The sequence below is a fragment of the Amblyomma maculatum genome, chromosome 10 (assembly GCF_055883805.1).
Source record: "Amblyomma maculatum isolate TAMU_Amacu chromosome 10, ASM5588380v1, whole genome shotgun sequence".
In the NCBI taxonomy this organism is placed as follows: Eukaryota; Metazoa; Arthropoda; class Arachnida; order Ixodida; family Ixodidae; genus Amblyomma; species Amblyomma maculatum.
Genome location: NC_139353.1, coordinates 122,929,406 through 122,950,842, shown reverse-complemented (window position 1 = coordinate 122,950,842; position 21,437 = coordinate 122,929,406). Strand labels below are relative to the sequence as shown.

The 21,437-nt window shown below is 46.5% G+C and overlaps 1 protein-coding gene across 1 annotated transcript in view; it reads right to left on the bottom strand.

The window, feature by feature from the left end:
- The window catches only part of LOC146177386 (endothelin-converting enzyme 1-like), a 26,840-nt gene extending 18,246 nt beyond the window's left edge, over nucleotides 1-8,594 (bottom strand). The window contains exon 1 of the mRNA XM_084581542.1: nucleotides 8,520-8,594. Coding sequence (XP_084437668.1) covers nucleotides 8,520-8,594 — 75 coding nt within the window. The remainder of the gene's footprint in view (nucleotides 1-8,519) is intronic.
- Nucleotides 8,595-21,437: the final 12,843 nt, after the last annotated feature.

The following is a 21,437-nucleotide window of genomic DNA, read 5'->3' as shown; positions in this document are numbered from 1 at the left end:
TAGCCTTTTCCTTAAGATCACTCATCACCGCACCTTGGTTGCCATATGTTGAAGTTTTACATAATAATTAGATTTGTTATACAATAATCACTGTAACATCAGCAAACGCATTAAAACACATTGGCTAGCCATGCGCAGTCGAACGCGTGTATGACCTGCTATCTAGTACGCTTGTTACCAACGGCCTTCCGTTGCAACAACGCAAGGTACTAACCACATTGGCTAGCCGTGCGCAGTCGAACGCGTGTACGACCTCCTATCTAGTACGCTTGTTACCAAAGGCCCTCCGTTGCATCAACGCAAGGTACTAACCACACTGGCTAGCCATGCGCAGTCGAACGCGTGTACGACCTGCTATCTAGTACGCTTGTTACCAAAGGCCGTCCGTTGCAGCAACGCAAGATACTAACCACATTGGCTAGCCATGCGCAGTCGAACGCGTGTACGACCTGCTATCTAGTACGCTTGTTACCAAAGGCCCTCCGTTGCAACAACGCAAGGTACTAACCACATTGGCAAGCCATGCGCAGTCGAACGCGTGTACAACCTCCTATCTAGTACGCTTGTTACCAAAGGCCCTCCGTTCCAACAACGCAAGGTACTAACCACATTGGCTAGCCATGCGCAGTCGAACGCGTGTACGACCTGCTATCTAGTACGCTTGTTACCAAAGGCCCTCCGTTGCAACAACGCAAGGTACTAACCACATTGGCTAGCCATGCGCAGTCGAACGCGTGTACGACCTGCTATCTAGTACGCTTGTTACCAAAGGCCCTCCGTTACAACAACGCAAGGTACTAACTACATTGGCTAGCCATGCGCAGTCGAACGCGTGTACGACCTGCTATCTAGTACGCTTGTTACCAAAGGCCCTCCGTTGCAACAACGCAAGGTACTAACCACATTGGCTAGCCATGCGCAGTCGAACGCGTGTACGACCTGCTATCCAGTACGCTAGTTACCAAAGGCCCTCCGTTGCAAGAACGCAAGGTACTAACCACATTGGCTAGCCATGCGCAGTCGAACGCGTGTACGACCTGCTATCTAGTACGCTTGTTACCAAAGGCCCTCCGTTGTAACAACGCAAGGTACTAACCACATTGGCTAGCCATGCGCAGTCGAACGCGTGTACGACCTGCTATCTAGTACGCTTGTTACCAAAGGCCCTCCGTTGTAACAACGCAAGGTACTAACCACATTGGCTAGCCATGCGCATTCGAACGCGTGTACGACCTGCTATCTAGTACGCTTGTTACCAAAGGCCCTCCGTTGTAACAACGCAAGGTACTAACCACATTGGCTAGCCATGCGCAGTCGAACGCGTGTACGACCTGCTATCTAGTACGCTTGTTACCAAAGGCCCTCCGTTGCAACAACGCAAGGTACTAACCACATTAGCTAGCCATGCGCAGTCGAACGCGTGTATGACCTGCTATCTAGTACACTTGTTACCAACGGCCCTCCGTTGCAACAACGCAAGGTACTAACCACATTGGCTAGCCATGCGCAGTCGAACGCGTGTATGACCTGCTATCTAGTACGCTTGTTACCAACGGCCCTCCGTTGCAACAACGCAAGGTACTAACCACATTGGCTAGCCATGCGCAGTCGAACGCGTGTACGACCTGCTATCTAGTACGCTTGTTACCAACGGCCCTCCGTTGCAACAACGCAAGGTACTAACCACATTGGCTAGCCATGCGCAGTCGAACGCGTGTACGACCTGCTATCTAGTACGCTTGTTACCAAAGGCCCTCCGTTGCAACAACGCAAGGTACTAACCACATTGGCTAGCCATGCGCAGTCGAACGCGTGTACGACCTGCTATCTAGTACGCTTATTACCAAAGGCCCTCCGTTGCAACAACGCAAGGTACTAACCACATTGGCTAGCCATGCGCAGTCGAACGCGTGTACGACCTGCTATCTAGTACGCTTGTTACCAAAGGCCCTCCGTTGCAACAACGCAAGGTACTAACCACATTGGCTAGCCATACGCAGTCGAACGCTTGTACGACCTGCTATCTAGTATACTTGTTACCAAAGGCCCTGCATTGCAACAACGCAAGGTACTAACCACATTGGCTAGCCATGCGCAGTCGAACGCGTGTACGACCTGCTATCTAGTACACTTGTTATCAACGGCCCTCCGTTGCAACAACGCAAGGTACTAACCACATTGGCTAGCCATGCGCAGTCGAACGCGTGTACGACCTGCTATCTAGTACGCTTGTTACCAAAGGCCCTCCGTTGCAACAACGCAAGTTACTAACCACATTAGCTAGCCATGCGCAGTCGAACGCGTGTACGACCTGCTATCTAGTACACTTGTTACCAAAGGCCCTCCGTTGCAACAACGCAAGGTACTAACCACATTAGCTAGCCATGCGCAGTCGAACGCGTGTACGACCTGCTATCTAGTACACTTGTTACCAACGGCCCTCCGTTGCAAACACGCAAGGTACTAACCACATTGGCTAGCCATGCGCAGTCGAACGCGTGTACGACCTGCTATCTAGTATGCTTGTTACCAAAGGCCCTCCGTTGCAACAACGCAAGGTACTAACCACATTGGCTAGCCATGCGCAGTCAAACGCGTGTACGACCTGCTATCTAGTACGCTTGTTACCAAAGGCCCTCCGTTGCAACAACGCAAGGTACTAACAACATTAGCTAGCCATGCGCAGTCGAACGCGTGTACGACCTGCTATCTAGTACACTTGTTACCAAAGGCCCTCCGTTGCAACAACGCAAGTTACTAACCACATTAGCTAGCCATGCGCAGTCGAACGCGTGTACGACCTGCTATCTAGTACACTTGTTACCAAAGGCCCTCCGTTGCAACAACGCAAGGTACTAACCACATTAGATAGCCATGCGCAGTCGAACGCGTGTGCGACCTGCTATCTAGTACGCTTGTTACCAAAGGCCCTCCGTTGCAACAACGCAAGGTACTAACCACATTGGCTAGCCATGCGCAGTCGAACGCGTGTACGACCTGCTATCTAGTACGCTTGTTACCAAAGGCCCTCCGTTGCAACAACGCAAGGTACTAACCACATTAGCTAGCCATGCGCAGTCGAACGCGTGTACGACCTGCTATCTAGTACACTTGTTACCAACGGAACTCCGTTGCAACAACGCAAGGTACTAACCACATTGGCTAGCCATGCGCAGTAGAACGCGTGTACGACCTGCTATCTAGTACGCGTGTTACCAAAGGCCCTCCGTTGCAACAACGCAAGGTACTAACCACATTAGCTAGCCATGCGCAGTCGAACGCGTGTACGACCTGCTATCTAGTACACTTGTTACCAACGGCCCTCCGTTGCAACAACGCAAGGTACTAACCACATTGGCTAGCCATGCGCAGTCGAACGCGTTTACGACCTGCTATCTAGTATGCTTGTTAACAAAGGCCCTCCGTTGCAACAACGCAAGGTACTAACCACATTGGCTAGCCATGCGCAGTCGAACGCGTGTACGACCTGCTATCTAGTACGCTTGTTACCAAAGGCCCTCCGTTGCAACAACGCAAGGTACTAACCACATTAGCTAGCCATGCGCAGTCGAACGCGTGTATGACCTGCTATCTAGTACACTTGTTACCAACGGCCCTCCGTTGCAACAACGCAAGGTACTAACCACATTGGCTAGCCATGCGCAGTCGAACGCGTGTATGACCTGCTATCTAGTACGCTTGTTACCAACGGCCCTCCGTTGCAACAACGCAAGGTACTAACCACATTGGCTAGCCATGCGCAGTCGAACGCGTGTACGACCTGCTATCTAGTACGCTTGTTACCAACGGCCCTCCGTTGCAACAACGCGAGGTACTAACCACATTGGCTAGCCATGCGCAGTCGAACGCGTGTACGACCTGCTATCTAGTATACTTGTTACCAAAGGCCCTCCGTTGCAACAACGCAAGGTACTAACCACATTGGCTAGCCATGCGCAGTCGAACGCGTGTACGACCTGCTATCTAGTACACTTGTTACCAACGGCCCTCCGTTGCAACAACGCAAGGTACTAACCACATTGGCTAGCCATGCGCAGTCGAACGCGTGTACGACCTGCTATCTAGTACGCTTGTTACCAAAGGCTCTCCGTTGCAACAACGCAAGTTACTAACCACATTAGCTAGCCATGCGCAGTCGAACGCGTGTACGACCTGCTATCTAGTACACTTGTTACCAAAGGCCCTCCGTTGCAACAACGCAAGGTACTAACCACATTAGCTAGCCATGCGCAGACGAACGCGTGTACGACCTGCTATCTAGTACACTTGTTACCAACGGCCCTCCGTTGCAACAACGCAAGGTACTAACCACATTGGCTAGCCATGCGCAGTCGAACGCGTGTACGACCTGCTATCTAGTATGCTTGTTACCAAAGGCCCTCCGTTGCAACAACGCAAGGTACTAACCACATTGGCTAGCCATGCGCAGTCAAACGCGTGTACGACCTGCTATCTAGTACGCTTGTTACCAAAGGCCCTCCGTTGCAACAACGCAAGGTACTAACCACATTAGCTAGCCATGCGCAGTCGAACGCGTGTACGACCTGCTATCTAGTACACTTGTTACCAAAGGCCCTCCGTTGCAACAACGCAAGTTACTAACCACATTAGCTAGCCATGCGCAGTCGAACGCGTGTACGACCTGCTATCTAGTACACTTGTTACCAAAGGCCCTCCGTTGCAACAACGCAAGGTACTAACCACATTAGATAGCCATGCGCAGTCGAACGCGTGTGCGACCTGCTATCTAGTACGCTTGTTACCAAAGGCCCTCCGTTGCAACAACGCAAGGTACTAACCACATTGGCTAGCCATGCGCAGTCGAACGCGTGTACGACCTGCTATCTAGTACGCTTGTTACCAAAGGCCCTCCGTTGCAACAACGCAAGGTACTAACCACATTAGCTAGCCATGCGCAGTCGAACGCGTGTACGACCTGCTATCTAGTACACTTGTTACCAACGGAACTCCGTTGCAACAACGCAAGGTACTAACCACATTGGCTAGCCATGCGCAGTCGAACGCGTGTACGACCTGCTATCTAGTACGCTTGTTACCAAAGGCCCTCCGTTGCAACAACGCAAGGTACTAACCACATTAGCTAGCCATGCGCAGTCGAACGCGTGTACGACCTGCTATCTAGTACACTTGTTACCAACGGCCCTCCGTTGCAACAACGCAAGGTACTAACCACATTGGCTAGCCATGCGCAGTCGAACGCGTGTACGACCTGCTATCTAGTATGCTTGTTACCAAAGGCCCTCCGTTGCAACAACGCAAGCTACTAACCACATTGGCTAGCCATGCGCGGTCGAACGCGTCTACGACCTGCTATCTAGTACGCTTGTTACCAACGGCCCTCAATTGCAACAACGCAAGGTACTAACCACTAAACAATATTAACTGCCCGAAAAGCACGTACTGCAAATGTGTTGAACTAGGCAATAAAGAATAAATTACTTCCTGTTCATCCCTTCCCATGCAATGTAGACGGCTTTGGTTCGGACCCTAAATATTAAAATTATTTTATTCAATTACGCATTTTTCTGACATACTCCTGGTTAAGTGTTCTCAATTTTGGATTTTGGTGACGAGACTTTTCGCCTCAGCTAGCCTTGCAGGCTATCGCGTATTATTTGCTGACAACACCATCAGTACGATAACCAATCAGGTGCAAAAACAAAGTATGGCAAGATCTAATAATACAATATTATTCATCCACGGTGTCTCATGAGACAGTGAACAAAAATACACTACATCATCAAAAGATGGAAAAAAAATTAAAAAGGAGCAAAATATTAGTTACAAGTTCTATTCACTGCTTTCCGCTCACCGGCAAAGGTAAACGCTGAAAAAAATGTAGAACATTGTTTTCTACTTTTCTAAGTATCAGTTAAGGAAAAGTTGAGATACAAACTGACAGGTCCCGAATGACAATTTAGGTATCACTAAGAGGGGAAAATAACCAATTTTTATATTCCGTTATGAGAGTTTATGAACTCATTTACGGAATCATCAATTATGGCGAAAGAATTATGACAAATTATGAGGGTGCTGTTTGCACTTTAAAACTCACAAGAATAACTTACGAAACCTTAACATCAAAACTATCATTAACCATTACAACTTCATGTTCTTACAACTTAATCGTAAAACATCTAGCGCTCCTGCCTGTCTTAAGTTGTTGCTGCGAGGCAGTGAATTGACACCACCAAAACTGTCACAGCAGGTGAAAATGGCGTCCTGATAGCCTGGGGGTTTTCTAAACAAAAATGTAAATGATTGTGTTGAGCCTGATTTTCCAGCCTCATGCCATATGCGGGATCCTCGTTTCTTACTGGCTATCATGCACAGCTTTCTTTCAGCCAGGTATTACATTGTTTGAGAGGGAATAAACGCTAGAGTCAGCGCGTTTCAACCGTGTTTGTAAAACCGTTTTCTGCTACTTGCTTGAACAGTACGGTGGCAGTGCTTACATGAAGCCTCGCTAATCAAGATTTACTGCTTTCCATGTGATCTGCTGCTACATCGCTGTTAGCTTGCCATTTGTGGCTGAGGCGCCAGTTTTTTTGGCGGCCTGTCCGAATAGCGCAGATAGTCACAGTTAGACTTTGCAAACTTTGTTACTCTAGTTAGGCCATACAACTAGGCCCAATCAAGCGACTCGCCAAGCCCGGGATTTTAACCATCAATCCCGAGAAAAAAAAAATAGTCGCTTCCCTCCTTTCTGCTTTTCGACTGCATTAGCGAAGGTCTTCATCAACCCATGGTAAAAAAATTCTTGGCGGCGCAGTTTTGGTGCTCCAAAGTGCTCGACCGGACAAATGTCAGCTCACCTTCAACAGTAGCAGTATTGGGCGAGCTGGAAGTAGTTCTGTTTGTGGAATAGCGCGAACGAGACAACAGACAGAAGAAAAAGTAGAAAACAAAGGGCGCTTTCTAACAACTGTAGATTTATTGAAAAACACATTAACTATATAAGGAGAAAACGCTCAGAAAAAACACTAATGATTACTCTGCAAAGAAAGGCACTTATCAATGAAGGCTATCTCATTATCCTTTAACCTATCGGATGCTTTTGCTACACACGTGTCCCAGGTTTTTTTTTTTGCAGTAAGCTTCGACTGGAGAAATATGGGAGAGGCCTTCGCCCTGCAGTGGGTATATTCATGCTGATGATGATGAAACTTCGGCAATCTCTCCGCCTATCTGGTTGTTCCTGCAGTATTGAATTGTGTTATGAAAGTCAGGCACGCAAGGCTTATCTTTAAGATCATTGCAGTCATCATCATCATCAGTCTGACTATACCCACGGCAGGGCGAAGGCCTCTCCCATATTTCTCCACTTAGCCCGGTTCTGTGCTGGCTGCATCCACTTCACCCCTGCGAACTACTTAACCTCATCCGCCCACCTAACTTTCTGCCGCCCCCTGCTACGCTTTCCTTCCCTTGGAATCCAGTTTGTTACCCTAAGCGATCATCGGTTATCCTCTCTTCGCACTACATGTCCTGCCCATGCCCATTTCTTCTTAATTTCCACTAGAATGCATCCTGCTTGGACCAATGAGGTCTGCAGTATCATGTAAATGTCGGTACCTTCAGTTATTTCTCTGACCCCCTCTGCACGCTTTCTATCTCTTAATGTTACCCCTACCATTTTTCGTTCCGTTGCCCTCTGGGTTGTTCTCAACTTAAGTAGAAGTCTCTTGTTAGCTTCCACGTTTCAGACCCATAGGGGAGTACAGGTAAGATGCAACTGTTACATACATTCCTCTTTAGCGATAACGATAAGCTGCTAGTCATAATCTGTGAGTGCTTGCCAAATGCGCTCCATCCCAATCTTATTCTTCTTGTTATTTCCTTTTCATGGTCCGGATCTGAGGTTACTACCTGTCCTATGTATACATATTCGCCAACTACTTCATTGCAGTCACGACAGTGCAAGAGGTCATAAGAGGTGGACTGATTCACAGCAAGAGAAGTTTCGTGCACTTTCATTCTGATATTGATACACCTCCCGGTTTGACCATAATATATCTTTCCACATGCCAAAGGAATCCTGTACACGGTACAATTTTTTGCAGTCCGTGAACTTATCTGCGTGTGATGCAGTGCAATGACAACTTTTTCTACAGAACAAGGCTGTCTCCAGTTTCTTATGCACTGCATACCACACGTTTCCACCCAAGAACCAAACAATCCAATATTACCGCAACAACCAGGTAGAAAGGAAGATTTTTGAAGCTTACTGCATAGCTAAGAACCCGGACACGTGTGTGGAGAAATCTTCCGTTACGTTACAGAATAAAGAGATAGCGTTCATTGATAAGGGCCTTTATTTGCAGCCTTATCCTTGATGCATTGTTTTGCGCGTTCTCTCCTTATATACTTCATGAGTTTTCAAGTAAACCTTCAGTTGGTAGCAAGTGCCCGTGTTGTCTACTCTTTCTTCTGTCCCTCGTCCTATTCACGCTATTCCACAAACGAAATCAGCTAACCTTGTTGGATGCGGGTTCTTTGCCTGCGGTCAGCAGCTCGTTCAGTGCCTTTATGGAATCCTCCTTCATCTGCATGCTGGCTGCCTTCGACGCAGTGGACTGTACTGATGTCGGACGTGACCGACGGGCCGTAGACTGCTTGCACTGTGGGGACGTCCCTGCGGAAGCGCAAGCACCCGGATCTGCAGGCTGCTCTTTCTGGTTGGCTTCCTGCAAAAACAAGCTGATGGTGAGCGTTCTCTGTAGACACACAAGATGATGCCGCAATTATGGAAGCAGGGGACCTAACTCGTGCTCCCAGCCTATGCACGCACAAGCGACCTTGAGTCTTAAGCTTCCAGAATGGTTTTTACAACTGAGTTGCAAAGATTAAAATTGTAGGATTTCAAAATCTCGCATTCGGTAATATGTTTCATAGTAGCTACCTTTGTGAAGAAACAATTAATGGTAGCTTTGGTAATCATAGTCAATGTGATTAAATAAAGCGCTAATGCAGCTGTACCAAGTACAGGAATTTAGGTTAAAAAGGTTGCCTAAGCATCTCACCGCGATACTAGGCTCACCTACAGAGATTGCGTTAAAGGAAAATGAGGTGTTCGTTATAATGCACAGGGAATCGGTATAGCAAGCTTTCAGTTTCCTTTCTCTCATGTCGGTAATCCCTTCAATAGTGGCGTGAATGTGGCAGTCGTGATACATACGTAGTGTTAGAGGGCAACCATGATGGCTGCGCTGCTTGATCACGTTCGCAGATGCACTTGAGAGAATGCATGGCGCCCTATCACGACCGCCACGGGTGATGCTTTTTCTGGTGAATATTTTGAAGATTAGATCCCATGCAGCGTAAATACCGACGAAAACACGAGGTTGGGTTGTCGCCAACATAGCTTTATTGGTGGGGTTTCTTATGTGCATACGGATGGCGGGCGAGCGGAGCCTACACTGGCTGCGTGCAAGCATATCGTCTTCTGCTGCGTATTCAATTATCTATAACACAAAGCGATTGTACTTCAAATATTTCATTGATCGATAGCAAAAATGAATAGATTCAGTGCACTTTAACGATCCCCAGGTGGTCGAAATCTCCGTTGTCCTCCACTACGGCGTCTCTCATAGCCTGAGTCGCTGTGGGACGTTATACCCCACAAACCAAACCAAACTAATAGATTCCCTTTCATCTCCTTGGATTGGTTTGCTCCCTATCCTAACTGGGCTGTGTTGGAATGAATTGGTATGAGCTACCATGAAAGACAGTTGGGCACGTCATGCATCGCAGAAACCTAGTTGCAGCAATACAGATGCAAAAAGCTAATTCTTCCTCTCAAAATTAAATTCTTGCTTTGAGGACACGGCGCTATCGAGGGCCGTGCTTATGAAGTGGCAACGTGCTGCCCCTGTACATAAAACATGCGCCACGTGCGATAACGATTGTCAGAGTCGTTTGCGCGTGAAAACTAATGCCGCGAGGCAGGAGGCGAAGCCGTGTTTTCTCGAAGGGCGGTATGATATACAAAACACTCCACTGTCTGTGTAGCGGCATCAATACTATGCGACGTTGCACATTATGGCAAGAATTTTATGGCGTTTTCAGAAATAATGACGATATATGGATAGTCTATTTAGTGATGCCAGTGTACATTACTTCTTGTTGTGCATACAGCAGGAAAGAAAACAATTGTGCCCATAAAAACGTGCACTCTGTATTTAACGCAAAGTATGCTATTCAACTACGAAATTGCTAGGAGAGACCGATTCAAGAAAATGTCTATCGCCAAGTGATAAAGGCCGAAGAGTGAATTGCGCCCAATTACAGGTCGTTCTATCAACAGGAACATTTTTGTAATGGTGATTTAACATGCAAGCTTCTTGCACGCCAAAATATTGAAGCGTGCGCAATTTCTTTTATTACGTGTGAAAAACAATATTATTCAAAACGCCTCTCCCTCTTAAATTCTCGAGCACTGCGAATATATAGAAGCAACTGTTAAAGTTTAAGGATAAGGTTACTGAAAGACACGGAAATACAGATATCTAAAACACTAGGCTGCCTCAAAACGAACTGAGAAATCTAGGGGTGTATGAAAATCAGGTTCCCAGAATAGCCGACAAGGTGCGTTGAGACACTAAAATCTTCTTCAAGCGGCTGCATTTGGAGAGGTGGTCAACTATAATTTTCCAAAAAGGGTAATGAGAATGCGAAACTAGTAAAAGAACACAATGGGTAAATATCCTGAAGTTCATCAAAGGAAGAGAAGCAAGAAATCATCTCATAAATTTCGTTTTACCTTCAAGGCGGTGGATGTATGGCGAGGTAAGAGTTTGTACTGTGGTATATGCATAAATCGATGCCTTCAACGGCCCCCGCCCGCGGTGACTTAGTGGTTAGAGCGCTCGGCTGTAATTCAAAGATGAGGGATCAATCCCGACCACGGCAGTCACATTAGATTGAGGGCGAAAAGCAAAGCGTCTGTCTAGTGCGCTACGCACGCGTAGGTAGACATTTCCGGAGCCCTTCCTTGAGACGTCCCTCATAGTGCTATCGCATTGGAATGGTAAGCCGTATAACGCAGCTATAAGTGACAATGACTTCGATGCTATTTCGAGCGTAGAACTCCAGCATTGCAGTAAACCTTACGCAGGGCGAGACCAGTGTCATTAAATACGGTAAAACTCTGGCACACCCGAAAACTTGCACAGTAGAACGCATTGTCCTCACTTTAACAGGGTAAAGCTTTTTTTTTGTGTGTGTGTGTGAAGAAGGTATTTGCTCTAATAAATATTCCATGAACATCTGAGGTGGCCAAGTGGTTTCAATAATTCTGACTGAGATGAGTTGATTGTGCTTTGAATACATGGGGAAATGATCTCTACGCTTAGAGAGCCTAAATGTTGCGTTTTCATGTACCCTGAGGCGTCTAAGATATCTAGCGTGAATAAAAATGGCCATCCTGCTGAAACTACCTACCCGAGTCGGCAGCTCCTGACGGAAGTTCTACATCGAATTTGTGTACTGTCTTTTGTCTTCGTGTGAGCTGGCTAATAGCGTTAAGGTTCTGTTTGTACATGCAATACGACGCTTACTCTACACAAGATTACTCTACAAGACTGCAGGATTTCGGTGGGTGGTAACCATAGTTCTAAACTCCACAGGTTTATTCACTGCAAAGAGCTGAACAAATGATGCCGCTTTTACGCAGAAGCTCACCTAAGCGTATCGTAAGGTCACGTGCAGCATTGGGATATAGGAACGTTACGCAGTAAAGTAGCTGCTTAGCAAATTAAATTTTACTTGAAATAGCATACCTATTGCCTCTAAAAAGGGGCGCCATAATGTACGGCTACAGGTTAACCAAGCACACGCAGAGTTCTTTAGCGCGCAATAAGAGCTCCATACATCCTTGTTTTCCATGTCCAACCAGAACTATCTGAGGCTGGCCCTCTAAACGATGGGCGTCTTGTTTTGGATGCGATGATCGAACAAGATGCCTCGTGTTGAACGTGCACGTGGGACAACGATGGCAGATCATATCACACACAGACGGACTAACAAGACAGCATAAGCTCTAAGTTTTTAATGCTCAACATGCACCAACTTGCCCAGGAAGACGTTATACTGAGGGCAGATCGTATGATTAAAGTAAACGTTTCGTCGCGTCTTTCGAACACTTCTCTACGGTGGTCGGAATATCTGGAGTTCTACCACAGCTGCTGAACATCATAAGCATTGGAACTCATCCATGGCCTCGACTGCCATGGCTTTAAAGTCGTTATAGTGTTTGATTGTATGGAACGAGAGCATTGACAGACACCTCGCGATGAAACATCGAAGTGCAAAACAAGCTAAAACGTCAATGAATCCTAACACCGCGATTTAAAGAAAGCAAGGCGCGCGGATGCACCATACGTACCGCGGTGGCCGCAGAAGCTGAGGGCGGAGAAACGGTTGGGGACTTCTGCGTAGATATCGCCGCAGGCGCACCCTTTATCTCAGAAGCCGCATGCAGAGATCTGGTGCCCTTTTGTCTGCCGCCTCGCTTCTGGCTATCCTTTGTGGCCTGCTGGCTCTGCGACCCAGGCGGGGAGGACAACTGCGAGGCTGGAGGCGCTTCTCCGTGTGAAGCGACAGTCGCAATGACTGTGCGGGGCTTGTCGCGTCCCACACCCTGCGCGTCAGGAGAGTTCAGCCTTGCACTCCTTGGGCTCTTCATTGCTTTGGACGACATTGTGCTCTGGTAAAATGTAAGCTTTATGCAATGCCTGGGAATAGAGCAAACAGAGCGATGGGGACGCGGCGAAGGGCGCTTTCTTCTTCTGCTTCTGTGCGTGCGGCTCGCACAACCGTGCCAATGTTGTGTTAACTGGGATAACGACGAAGTACTCAGAGAGAACGAGTAAGTAAAATAATACAAAACGTATGTAGGGCACTCGATTGATGTATACATTTCTAAAAGAAAATAAATGGTGCAGTAGAGTTAAAGAAACGAAAATGTGAAAGAAATGAAATAAGAAAAACAAATCTTTACGCCCACTGGGATTTGCAGAACAAGTGATATTTGAAAACTTTAACAAGCAAACAATATAATCCCATAAATTGATTTTCATGCCAGTAAAAACAAACGTATGAATGTCCAAGGGCGGTGGCGCCAAATGATAGCAGTATCGGGATACTTAAACCGAGGCTAAACTGTGGCAATGGCTTATCCATCAACCGTCTTCTCAACGCGGTGAAGCGACGGCAAAATAATAAAAATGATCTAATTATTCCTTTTCACCACTAAATGCGCAGGCTGGAGAAAGTTCCAAACCAGCCTGTCAAGATAAACAATTAGAAGTAGGATACGGCAGCGCAGTCTTGTTAGAGAAATCTCAAGTTGCCGTTAATGGCATAATTTCCTGCGTAAAGAACTTTCAGGCGCAGGTATCTCTCACCTGGTACCGTATATGATGTGTAAAAGTCTCAAATGTCGAGGAATCAGGGATAGGAATACTTTTACGATCGCAGAATCCACTTATAAAAAAAAGGGACGGCCTCAAGGATAGATTCAATAATGACAGGCACTGCATAAAAAGAAGTCTAGTTTCCCTGAAGCCAGTACCATGGCCAGAAACTTCGCTTTCCGGAAGAGACACAGAAGAGATGGAAAGTCCGGAAGAGACACAGAAAAGAAAGAGCCATGATGGGGACAATATATACCCACTCCTGCATTTTATTACGCTATGATGCATCGGTTGCTATTGTTAACCTAGTAGGAGGGCTTCTTAAAGTATTTATTAATTCGTTTAGAATAAAGGATGATTAATATTTAGGATTATTTGGGAAAATGTCGTCGAGGACAATTTCAGCAAAAGACCCCCGAGAGTTCAAGGCAACAATGCCTGGAAGGGTAATGTTTTAAGGATCTATCAACCTGTGAGACAGAAGTACCTGCGGGGTGCGAAATGTAGGCCAATGGGCACCGAAAAAGGACGTTGGTTGGCAGCAAATAACAGATGTAGATCGTTGAAAATCAGATTCACATATTCTAGGTACGTGTGAACAGTTAAAAATTGTAATCTACAATGCAAAGGTGCAAAGATGGTGTCAAGGAAAGCCACTTTGTTGACCATAAACTTGGGAAGCCCATGGCATGAACGAAGCAAGAAAACAAGCAGGCGAATTTTATCAGCTGGCGAACCAGAAAACGACACTGACCCAAACTCTAAATTTGGACGGACGTTCAATAAATAAACTATTAAAAGCGCATTTCTTCGCATTCTAGACCGAGGACTACTTATTCGGCGCAAAAGGCCTAGGGCAAGAGGCCCTTTTGTGGCGATATAGAGAATGCGCGGCTGCCGTGTAAGATCATCAGAAATGATACTTAGATATTTTAAAGACATAACTTGAAATATCTTTTGCAGATACATTAAAGACAGACTCACGGGATCATTTATATTGAAAACAAGGACGGTGCTCTATTTCACACTTAATGTGAATCGAAGCCACACAATCAAATCTCAAAGCAGTTTGTACGTTTGCAAGATGCCATAAAGGCATTGGATGTCTGATACAGCCACAAACAAAAAGACAATATCATTTACATATATGTAAAGCGCACTTGATGACTTATTGGAACTGATCGGACTTGTATATTGAAAAGCGCAGGAGAGATGTAGGAACTTCCCTGGCTTGCTTGTACCTACCCCAATGGACTTTGTTCAATGCACAGAAAGGCTCTCCCAAGGAATGTGGATATCCATGCTACCAAATACCGTGTAGACTGCAGGACATGTAATTTTTGTAACTAACATTCTTTGTTCAACACTATCATAATCTTTGGCTATATATAATATTACCAATGCAGCGTGCATGTTTTGGCGGTGTGCATTGAGCACACGACCCTCGAGGTCAGTATGAGCATTCCAGGTGGAACACTTTGGATGGAAGCCAATTGGGCAAGGTCTTGGTTCACGAAGTCGGCAATTCGTATAATTAATATCACCCTTTCGAATATTTTATCATAAAGACTTAGATCTAATATTATATATAGAAAAGTCATTGCCATTGCTCGTAAGTAATCACTTTGGCAAGTTTCCAATCTGCAGGCATCCAAGCGCGTGTTTTAGGGAATAATTTACTAGTTCTAATAATGGGTCAGGAAGCTCCTCAAAGAGGATTTTTGTCATTTGCTAAGTTACCCTTTAAGGGCCAAGTGCAGCAGCTCGTAATCTCATTCCTATAGGAGGATGGTCAGAATGGGTAATTTGAAGGGGTGCGCCATATGTTACTTGATAATCAACAACGGCAGTCAGTTGCTGTGCTGTTGTCTTATTTTACCCTATAACATTTAGGGAAAGTGAGGAGGTTACTTAAAACCCAGCAATCGAAGGGTTGATTTGGTGTGGTCAAACAAACACGCGACTAGTCCGGTCAAAAGGAACATATCTTTTTATACAGCTACATGAAACTACACAAATAACAACAAATACCAAATAACGAGCTTAACAAACAAGACGAAGACGAACATAAACTAGTAACAGGCACCGGACGGTAGAAAAAGGAAGTCCGTACGGACGCTCCCGGTCACGTGGGCTCAGAGTGCACGTAAAAACAGGTGTCCACAGGCGCTTGCGTCAGGCCAACAGGTGACAATGTAGCGGGAGAGGTTCGGCCGAGGTGAGCGACTTCGTATTGCCGTCAAGCAGCTGAAGCGTCCAATTTCCAGATGACCCTATCTAGTCCACCCAGCACAACGCCGAACCTGCGTGCTGCCTACGTTCTCCAGGAGCATAACAGGAATCGACCACTCCCAGTTCTGATCACCCGAGTCATAGGAGAGATGGGATGCGTTTAGAAGGAGCTCTGTGGCCACTGCCTGGTCTGGTCACCAGGTTCGCAGGCCAGGCGGAACGCGATCAGCAGGAGCTCCTTGGCTAGCATCCTCCAGCTACACTGCACCGTCGTTCTCTGTCTTATGCGTCACAGTGTTCTATTTTGCAAGCGCCTCATAATTCCGTCCTCTTCCTCACCTATCCCTGCTCCTATGCGACCTGATCCTATGCGAGAGCCGATCAAATACTTTCACGGCTTATAAACTTAAACCCCCGTACAATGAAAGTCGACAGGACAAAACGCCTATTTGAATAGATATGCACATGTGGTCACAGGACAGGGTTGGCCAAGAGAAATGTGGGCCACAGCTTTGAGATATTTTGTACATGTGGTCACAGGACAGGGTTGGCCAAGAGAAAAGTGGGCCACAGCTTTGAGATATTTTGTACATGTGGTCACAGGACAGGGTTGGCCAAGAAAAAAGTGGGCCACAACTTTGAGATATTTTGTACATGTGGTCACAGAACAGGGTTGGCCAAGAGAAAAGTGGGCCACAGCTTTGAGGTATTTTGTACATGTGGCCACAGGAAGGGGTTGGCCAAGAGAAAAGTGGGCCACAGCTTTGAGATATTTTTTACGCGTGGTCACAGGACAGGGTTGGCCAAGAGAAAAGTGGTCCACAGCTTTGAGATATTTTGTACATGTGGTCACAGGACAGAGTTGGCCAAGAGAAAAGTGGGCCACAGCTTTGAGATATTTTGTACATGTGGTCACAGGACAGGGTTGGCCAAGAGAAAAGTGGGCCACAGCTTTGAGATATTTTGTACATGTGGTCACAGGACAGGTTTGGCCAAGAGACAAGTGGTCCACAGCTTTGAGATATTTTGTACATGTGGTCACAGGACAGAGTTGGCCAAGAGAAAAGTGGGCCACAGCTTTGAGATATTTTGTACATGTGGTCACAGGACAGGGTTGGCCAAGAGAAAAGTGGGCCACAGCTTCGATATATTTTGTACATGTGGTCACAGGACAGGGTTGTCCAAGAGAAATGTGGGCCACAGCTTAGAGATATTTTGTACATGTGGTCACATGACAGGGTTGGCCAAGAAAAAAGTGGGCCACAGCTTTGAGATATTTTGTACATGTGGTCAGAGGACATTGTTGGCCAAGAAAAAAGTGGGCCACAGCTTTGAGATATTTTGTACATGTGGTCACAGGACAGGGTTGGCCAAGAGAAAAGTGGGCCACAGCTTTGAGATATTTTGTACATGTGGTCATAGGACAGGTTTGGCCAAGAGACAAGTGGTCCACAGCTTTGAGATATTTTGTACATATGGTCACAGGACAGGGTTGGCCAATAGAAAAGTGGGCCACAGCTTTGAGATATTTTGTACATGTGGTCAGAGGACAGGGTTGGCCAAGAGAAAAGTGGGCCACAGTTTGAGATATTTTGTACATGTGGTCACAGGACAGGGTTGGCCAAGAGAAAAGTGGGCCACAGCTTTGAGACATTTTGTACATGTGGTCACAGGACAGGTTTGGCCAAGAGACAAGTGGTCCACAGCTTTGAGACATTTTGTACATGTGGTCACAGGACAGGTTTGGCCAAGAGACAAGTGGGCCACATCTTTGAGATATTTTGTACATGGGGTCACAGGACAGGTTTGGCCAAGAGACAAGTGGTCCACAGCTTTGAGATATTTTGTATATGGGGTCACAGGACAGGTTTGGCCAAGAGACAAGTAGTCCACAGCTTTGAGATATTTTGTACATGTGGTCACAGGACTGGGTTGGCCAAGAGAAAAGCGGGCCACAGCTTTGAGATATTTTGTACATGTGGTCACAGGACAGGTTTGGCCAAAAGACAAGTGGTCCACAGCTTTGAGATATCTTGTACATGTGGTCACAGGACAGGGTTGGCCAAGAGAAAAGTGGGCCACAGCTTTAAGATATTTTGTACATGTGGTCAGAGGGCAGGGTTGGCCAAGAGAAAAGTGGGCCACAGCTTTGAGATATTTTGTACATGTGGTCACAGGACAGGGTTGGCAAAGAGAAAAGTGGGCCACAGCTTTGAGATATTTTGTACATGTGGTCACAGGACAGGGTTGGCCAAGAAAAAAGTGGGCCACAACTTTGAGATATTTTGTACATGTGGTCACAGAACAGGGTTGGCCAAGCGAAAAGTGGGCCACAGCTTTGAGGTATTTTGTACATGTGGTCACAGGAAGGGGTTGGCCAAGAGAAAAGTGGGCCACAGCTTTGAGATATTTTGTACATGTGGTCACAGGACAGGGTTGGCCAAGAGAAAAGTGGGCCACAGCTTTGAGATATTTTGTACATGTGGTCACAGGACAGGTTTGGCCAAGAGAAAAGTGAGCCACAGCTTTGAGATATTTTTACGCGTGGTCACAGGACAGCGTTGGCCAAGAGAAACGTGGGCCACAGCTTTGAGATATTTTGTACATGTGGTCAGAGGACATTGTTGGCCAAGAGAAAAGTGGGCCACAGCTTTGAGATATTTTCTACATGTGGTCACAGGACAGGGTTGGCCAAGAGAAAAGTGGGCCACAGCTTTGAGATATTTTGTACATGTGGTCATAGGACAGGTTTGGCCAATAGACAAGTGGTCCACAGCTTTGATATATTTTGTACATATGGTCACAGGACAGGGTTGGCCAATAGAAAAGTGGGCCACAGCTTTGAGATATTTTGTACATGTGGTCAGAGGACAGGGTTGGCCAAGAGAAAAGTGCGCCACAGTTTGAGATATTTTGTACATGTGGTCACAGGACAGGGTTGGCCAAGAGAAAAGTGGGCCACAGCTTTGAGACATTTTGTTCATGTGGTCACAGCACAGGTTTGGCCAAGAGACAAGTGGTCCACAGCTTTGAGACATTTTGTACATGTGCTCACAGGACAGGTTTGGCCAAGAGACAAGTGGTCCACAGCTTTGAGATATTTTGTACGTGTGGTCACAGGACAGGTTTGGCCAAGAGACAAGTGGGCCACAGCTTTGAGATATTTTGTACATGTGGTCACAGGACTGGGTTGGCCAAGAGAAAAGTGGGCCACAGCTTTGAGATATTTTGTACATGTGGTCACAGGACAGGTTTGGCCAAAAGACAAGTGGTCCACAGCTTTGAGATATCTTGTACATGTGGTCACAGGACAGGGTTGGCCAAGAGAAAAGTGGGTCACAGCTTTAAGATATTTTGTACATGTGGTGAGAGGACAGGGTTGGCCAAGAGAAAAGTGGGCCACAGCTTTGAGATATTTTGTACATGTGGTCACAGGACAGGGTTGGCAAAGAGAAAAGTGGGCCACAGCTTTGAGATATTTTGTACATGTGGTCACAGGACAGGGTTGGCCAAGAAAAAAGTGGGCCACAACTTTGAGATATTTTGTACATGTGGTCACAGAACAGGGTTGGCCAAGAGAAAAGTGGGCCACAGCTTTGAGGTATTTTGTACATGTGGTCACAGGAAGGGGTTGGCCAAGAGAAAAGTGGGCCACAGCTTTGAGATATTTTTTACGCGTGGTCACAGGACAGCGTTGGCCAAGAAAAAAGTGGTCCACAGCTTTGAGATATTTTGTACATGTGGTCACAGGACAGAGTTGGCCAAGAGAAAAGTGGGCCACAGCTTTGAGATATTTTGTACATGTGGTCACAGGACAGGGTTGGCCAAGAGAAAAGTGGGCCACAGCTTTGAGATATTTTGTACATGTGGTCACAGGACAGGTTTGGCCAAGAGAAAAGTGGGCCACAGCTTTGAGATATTTTTTACGCGTGGTCACAGGACAGCGTTGGCCAAGATAAAAGTGGGCCACAGCTTTGAGATATTTTGTACATGTGGTCACAGGACAGGGTTGGCCAAGAGAAAAGTGGGCCACAGCTTCGAGATATTTTGTACATGTGGTCACAGGACAGGGTTGTCCAAGAGAAATTTGGGCCACAGCTTTGAGATATTTTGTACATGTGGTCAGAGGACATTGTTGGCCATGAGAAAAGTGGGCCACAGCTTTGAGATATTTTGTACATGTGGTCACAGGACAGGGTTGGCCAAGAGAAAAGTGGGCCACAGCTTTGAGATATTTTGTACATGCGGTCATAGGACAGGTTTGGCCGAGAGACAAGTGGTCCACAGCTTTGAGATATTTTGTACATATGGTCACAGGACAGGGTTGGCCAAGAGAAAAGTGGGCCACAGCTTTGAGATATTTTTACATGTGGTCAGAGGACAGGGTTGGCCAAGAGAAAAGTGGGCCACAGTTTGAGTTATTTTGTACATGTGGTCGCAGGACAGGGTTGGCCAAGAGAAAAGTGGACCACAGCTTTGAGATATTTTCTACATGTGGTCACAGGACAGGTTTGGCCAAGAGACAAGTGGTCCACAGCTTTAAGATATTTTGTACATGTGGTCACGGGACAGGTTTGGCCAAGAGACAAGTGGGCCACAGCTTTGAGATATTTTGTACATGTGGTCACAGGACAGGGTTGGCCAAGAGAAAAGTGGGCCACACCTTTGAGATATTTTGTACATGTGGTCACAGGACAGGTTTGGCCTAAAGACAAGTGGTCCACAGCTTTGAGATATTTTGTACATGTGGTCACAGGACAGGGTTGGCCAAGAGAAAAGTGGGCCACAGCTTTGAGATATTTTCTACATGTGGTCACAGGACAGGTTTGGCCAAGAGACAAGTGGTCCATAGCTTTGAGATATTTTGTACATGTGGTCACAGGACAGGTTTGGCCAAGAGACAAGTGGGCCACAGCTTTGAGATATTTTGTACATGTGGTCACAGGACAGGGTTGGCCAAGAGAAAAGTCGGCCACAGCTTTGAGATATTTTGTACATGTGGTCACAGGACAGGTTTGGCCAAGAGACAAGTGGTCCACAGCTTTGAGATATTTTGTACATGTGGTCACAGGACAGGTTTGGCCAAGAGACAAGTGGGCCACAGCTTTTAGATATTTTGTACATGTGGTCACAGGACAGGGTTGGCCAAGAGAAAAGTGGGCCACAGCTTTGAGATATTTTGTACATGTGGTCACAGGACAGGTTTGGCCAAAAGACAAGTGGTCCACAGCTTTGAGATATTTTGTACATGTGGTCACAGGACAGCGTTGGCCAAGAGAAAAGTGGGCCGCAGCTTTGAGATATTTTGTACATGTGGTCACAGGACAGGGTTGGCCAAGAGAAAAGTGGGCCACAGCTTTGAAATATTTTGTACATGTGGTCACAGGACAGGGTTGGCCAAGTGAAAAGTGGGCCATAGCTTTGAGATATTTTGTACATGTGGTCACAGGACAGGCTTGGCCAAGAGACAAGTGGTCCACAGCTTTGAGATATTTTGTACATGTGGTCACAGGACAGGGTTGGCCAAGACAAATGTGGGCCACAGCTTTGAGATATTTTGTACATGTGGTCACAGGACAGGGTTGGTCAAGAGAAAAGTGGGCCACAGCTTTGAGATATTATGTATATGTTGACACAGGACAGGTTTGGCCAAGAGACAAGTGGTCCACAGCTTTGAGATATTTTTTACGCGTGGTCACAGGACAGGGTTGGCCAAGAGAAAAGTGGTCCACAGCTTTGAGATATTTT